Raw genomic sequence first — 6,000 nt, 5'->3', positions numbered from 1 at the left:
CAAAATTTTGAAATTTTAGAAGAGAGTAAGATAACATTTTTAAGATTTTAGCAAATTATCTGTTTCTTGAATTTTCTTGGTTAAAAGAATAGCTATTTCCTATAATTCAAAGGTTTAATCGAAATTAGTGCATCACCACTATTATTATAGCAATATACATAACGGATTAGTGTCTCAAATTGAGACCTTTCAGAGCCACTAATTCATCGAATATATTTGTGTTCTACGAGCCAATTGAAAAAAAATTCTAAATTTATTTAAAGAAAGGCGAAAAAAAAAATGCGTGACGTACAACACTACAACGAAGCACTAGTCATATCCTATTCACCAGCGGAAACTCCTGTTTTGGTTTGAAAAGTGAGGTAAATTTAAAGCAGGATCCGGTGAAATCACTGGACCTCCAGGACTTGGAAGGGGATTTGAATCACCAGGAGACGGAGGATGGAGAGGTCCTCTTGGCCCGGGGGATATTTTACCAGGATCTGGTGACGGCCGTTTTGGGTAGGGACCATGCTTCCTTTCGGATTTCTTGCCTGTAGGGTCATTGTCAGGAGAAGGCCTTGGAGGTGACGGAGCTTCTGGTATTTCATTTGGCTGCCACTCTTGGTGGTGGCGAGGCTCAGGGAATTCAGTTGGTCTTTCAGGAGATATTTCAGGGATGTGTCGAGAATCTTCGTATATGTTTGCTTTATCTTCACCAGTATAGATACTATACGGATGAGGCTTTTTCACACTTCCTGGTTTCCCAAAATCTTCATTACCTTCTTCTTTACCTTCCTCAGAATTCGTTTGGTGTGACTTCCGTCCATTAGCGATAATTTCAAACGTTGTTTCAATGTTTGTTTCGTGTATTTCAACAGATTCTGAATTTTCATATGGATTAACGACAACGAATTCATCGTCGGACCTGTGCTTAATTTCTTCATAGAAAATGTCAATCAGGTCAGGAGTATCAGGAGGAATACCCATTGTGCTTTCTTTCTGTGTAACCCTTGTCTTTTTTAAGTCAGAGGTTTTTTCCTCAGAAGGTATGAAAGGACCATCGTCTACCGGTGCAGATGATGCCATGTCTTCTGGCTTTGGTGGTTCTCCCACTACTGACTCTTCTTCAACTAAGTCTTCTTTTGGGAAACTAGGCTCACCAGGGAGCCAATCTTCAGTTTTTTCTGGTAATTCTTGACTGTCTACACCAGTCCTTAGCGGATCTTTTCTTGGACCATTCGTTTCTTTATCATCACCTTTTTCTGGTGTTAATCTGAAGGAAAATCTTGAAGCTGATTTCTTTTTTTCTTTCTCCTTTTCTCTTTCTACATCCATATTGGTACCTCCATAGCCTCCAACCCTATCTGGATCCCCTTTAATATCTCCCTTCGGCTGGCTCGGGTCTTCTGTTGGCTTTTTACCTTCCGTAGAAGCACTTGGGAATGCATGTTTCGGGCGGTTTCGTCTTAATCGATTTACAGAAACTAGTGGTCCAGTAATATTTCGTCCTGAAGGAGAAGTTGCACGGTTTTTATCTTCTCTTTGCTCCTCAGGAGTGTATTTTCTGCCTCTTATACGGTTTACAGAGGGTTGGGGTTCACGATGACCTTGTCGAATGATCTCTTCCTCCTTTGACTTCCTGATTGCGGATCGTTGTCCCGTGTCAGGATCTTTAGGAGGATCTTTTTTTGGGCCGCCTCTCCTAATTGATTCAGGAGGTGGCTCATTATACGGTGTATCCGATTTTTCTTTATCTCCAGGATCTTCATCTTTCTTATAAGGAAATGGGGGTGGAGGACTTTCTGAAGGCTCATGTGCGTCTTGTGACGGACTCTGCCTTGGAAGGCTACGGGGATTGTAGCCTTCCTCAACTCTTTCGTCTGCTTCAAAAGGTTTTCGCTTTGGAAATATTGTTGGATCATTTGAGGGATCCTGTGGAATAACAGTCGGATCAGCTACAAAAAGATCGAAAATGGTTGGTCGAATTATTCGAGGAGCTTCGAAAATCGTCGGTGAATAGGGAATCTTCATGCAGTTGATACCGAGAGGGACAAAAGGTACAGAGAAGCCGTTTTCCTTTACCTGGAAAAAGATGTTTGTTAGAAAACGGAAGCATTTATGTATTCGGAGAAAATCAAAATAGAGAATGAAGAAAAGCAGGACAGAGAAATTAAAAGAAAAGTAAATAAACAATTTTTTAACTAAAAATTGAAAAGGGGTATTGGAAGATGTAAATCTAACCAGAAAGTATAAAATCGAATCCAAAACACTTAGATAATCTTGAAAATAAGAAAATTTGAAGGGAATTGAAAAAATAAATAAAAAAACAACTTTATTTGGAAGCAGAGCATAAACAGGAGTAAATACAATCAAATGAGTCCCAACTACATACTAGCTTAAGCTTCTATCGGGAAATCTCTACAATACTAGAACTTATGACAAATATGACTACGAGTGGGATTTAAATCGAACTTGGTTTTTTTAAGTGGAATTAGTTTCTGGTATGCGCTCAGAGAGGTTAGGCTCCGAACTGCCCCCAAAAGCATTACGACTCTCCCATTGCTCATTTTACATAATTTCAAAACATCAACTCTTTTATGCCCTCTCAAAAAATAAAATACTGCGCACTTACGCATGCCTGGTCAGCCTTATAAAGTTGAAATTTTTTTTATTTTATTTACCATGTGTTTATTCATTTTTTTTTTTTTTTTACAAAATCTTTTGCTGCAACAGAATGCGTCGAAACAGGGCATTGAAGTTTATATTCATATTAGAAGCTACAGTGATGGCAGTGGTCAAATATGGCTCTGAAGCATGGGCGCTCCGAAAAGCAGATGAAGATTTGCTAGATGTTTTCTAGAGAAATTGCTTACGGATTGTTCTGGGTACCCGGCTGACTGACGGTATTTCAAACAATAGGCTAAACGAAAAATGTGGTTCAATACCGCTCTCTAGGGCTATAATGAAAGAAAGTTTGAGGTGGCTAGGGCACGTTGTGCGGATGAAGGATGACAGATTGCAAAAGATTGTTCTTTTCGGCCAACCGTCTAGGGCTAAACGGAAAGCAGGTCGTCCCCGTCTAGGGTGGGAGGACGTCATAAAGAAAAATTTAAAAGAAATGGGAACTTCATGGGCGGGCGTAAAAAGGGAGGCTTTGAATAGATTGGGATGGAGGAGGAGCGTGCGTAGCTGTTGGCCTTAGGTGGTTACCTATACGTCTCAAGGGTTACCTATCCGACGAACTCAAACATCAGATTCAATGTGACGCATTTAATGGATGCCAATCTATCCACGCTAAGTCAATATAAATGATTAAAAATAATGTCTGGTCTGTAGGGTAAAATAATAGGGTAATAATAGGGTAAAATAAAAATAGTAAATAAATAATAGTAAATAAAAATATAAATAAATAAATAATAGGGTAAAATAATAGGGTAAAATAAAAAAGCTCGGATGGGGCAGAAATTTCACGGTATAAAATATAAGACTTGGTAAATGCTGAGTATTAAATCGAGAGGTGCAGCTTTTTTTTATTAAGCTGGTTAATAAGGAAAGTAATTGCACAAAGATTAACCAAAAGTGACACAATCAGCCAGAGTGCCTCAATAAGCCAAGGACTTGAAACGTAAATCAAGTACAAATAAGCAGTACAAGTATCCAATAGAGTTCTAACCTCATATAAATGTTTATGTTTATATAACATAAAAAAATATAAACATTATAAAATATAAATGTTTTTACTTTTATAACTTTAATAAATCAAATAATATTAAGATTTTGATTACTAAATATCAGTAAATGTATATTAAACTGACAATGCACATTCATTTGTATTTTTTTCAGTAAAGTGCAAATTATGTTCTGGTCTTGGGAAGGCATAGTGGTTTTGAGCCCAAATTATGTTAATTTCTGCTCGTTTTGAGTTTGACTCGGTTAATTATTGTAATTTCTGTTCGTTTTGGGTTTCATTTATTTATCGATGCTGATTTGTGGTAGTTTCACGCTTGGTAGATTATTTGATTTTATTTTTTCTCATTTTTTGTTTAATGGAGTTCTTTACTTTTCTTTGAAAAGCTTATTTTGTGGAAAGTTTTTTTAAATTAATTTCTGTTCGTTTTATATTGACATAGTCTTTTCAGAGAAAAAGAAAATAATACTTTAAATCTTTTCGTTTTTTAAGAATTTTTGGTTAGGTATGCTATTTGTTTACTGGAGAAAAATTCTCAATCTTGTTTAGTAACAAAGACCCTTTTAGAAACCTGGACAAAAATAACAGTTTTTAATTTAGTTTCATATCTCCTCTAGCTGGCCTCTGAAATAGAAAACTTGATACCAATCGCAAAAAAATCTGTTTACTTTCTTTGATAGCTTGGATACACTTACGCTATTTTGATTTGGTTAAATTTTAAGAGCAGAAGCAGCCCCAAAAGTTTGAACATAATACCCTCTGTCGTTCTTGGGATACTGCTGAGATGCCTTATTGGGAATTAGCATTAACACAGTGCATTTTGATTCAATCTTATGGAAACATTCAGTTTTTAAACAAAGTCAAATGTGAGGGTGGGCATGGTTCGGGGTGTGGGTTTTCTTAAGCAATTTTTGACTATTAAAAAGAGCATCAGGCCTTTCCATTATCAATTGAATGAGCTTCTTTTAAAACTTATACAATAACTCCTTCAATAAGAAATACCCTTGTCTCTACACCGGCAACATTAAAATTAGAATACGTTATATCCACATCGATCTTTACTATAAAAATGTCAAGCCTTCCAATTACTTTCAACTATTAAAAAGGGGCACTAGGCCTATCGAATTCCAATTGAATGAATCTTTTTCGAGTTTCAACGACAACACTTCCTATAAACACCTTATATGGCCCCAGGGCATAAATTACAACTCTTACCCTAAGGGCTGCGAGGGTGGTTGTCATCCTCTAAGACATAAGTTCCAGAACTTTCAACTACGTTACACAAAATGGCTATATCAAAATTTTGATTGGATGTTTCTGGGTAAATGGTGGGCGTAAGAGGGGCGTTAGTCTTTCTACACTCACTTTCAACTATTAAAAAAGGCACTAGCCCTTTCTATTTCCAATCATATGAGGTCTTTTGAAGTTTCTACGACAACGCTTTCAAAAAAACCTTATATGCCCCCAGGGGATAACTTACAACCCTCGCCCTGAGGACTGGGTGGGGGGGGTGTTGCCATCCTCACAGACCTGATTTCCAGAAATTTCTACTACGTTGAGGAAAATGGCTATCTAAAAATTTTGATTGAGTGTGTTTGGGGGAATGGTGGGCGTGAGAGAGGTGTTAGTTACAGTCCAATCACTTTCAACTATTAAAAAGAGCACTATCCCTCTCAATTTCCAATTGAATGAACCTCTTTTGAAGTTGCGACAACTCTATCATTAAAAACCTTATATGCCCCCTGGGCATAACTTACAACCTTTGCCCTGGGGACTCTTGGGGGTTTGTCATCCTTAAATACATAATTTTCAGAACTTTCAACTACGTTGAACAAAATAGCTATCTCTAAACTTTGATTGAAGGTGTTTGGGGAAATGGAGGGCGTAAGTGGGGGTTCAATTACTCTCAACTCACTTTCGACTATTAAAAAGGGCAATTACAATTTCCAATCAAATGAGCCCCTTTTTGAAATTTCTGCAACAACTTTCTTTATAAACCTTATATAACCCAGGGCAAAAATTACAACCCTTGCACTGAAAGCTCTGATGGGGTGGTTATACTAAAAGACCTAATTCCCAGAAGTTTCGACTACGTTGAACAAAATGGATATCTCAAAATTTTGATTGGATGTGTTTAGGGAAATGGTGGGCGTGAGAGTGGGGTTAGTTACCCATTTCAATAAAAATCTTATATGCCCCCAGGGCATAACTTATAACCCTTGCCCTGAGGACTATGGGGAGAGTGTCCTGCTCAAAGGTATAATTTCCTGAACTTTAAACTTCGTGGAACAAAATGGCTATCAAGTAATTTTGATCGGATATGTTTGGGG

General features: G+C 37.4%; 1 protein-coding gene across 3 annotated transcripts in view; it reads right to left on the bottom strand.

Moving 5' to 3' along the window:
• Window positions 1-259: 259 nt before the first annotated feature.
• The window catches only part of LOC148942488 (uncharacterized), a 28,941-nt gene continuing 23,200 nt past the window's right edge, over window positions 260-6,000 (bottom strand). For all 3 annotated transcript variants that reach the window (XM_089102227.1, XM_089102229.1, XM_089102228.1), the window contains one exon: window positions 260-2,064. In XM_089102227.1, coding sequence (XP_088958353.1) covers window positions 325-2,064 — 1,740 coding nt within the window. In that variant the 3' untranslated portion in view covers window positions 260-324. The remainder of the gene's footprint in view (window positions 2,065-6,000) is intronic.

This window comes from Artemia sp. Qi Xiang Cuo, chromosome 16, assembly GCF_049724085.1.
Source record: "Artemia sp. Qi Xiang Cuo chromosome 16, ASM4972408v1, whole genome shotgun sequence".
Classification (NCBI taxonomy): Eukaryota; Metazoa; Arthropoda; class Branchiopoda; order Anostraca; family Artemiidae; genus Artemia; species Artemia sp. Qi Xiang Cuo.
Note: the sequence above shows the minus strand (reverse complement) of the source record. Positions and strands in the feature narration are given on the sequence as shown.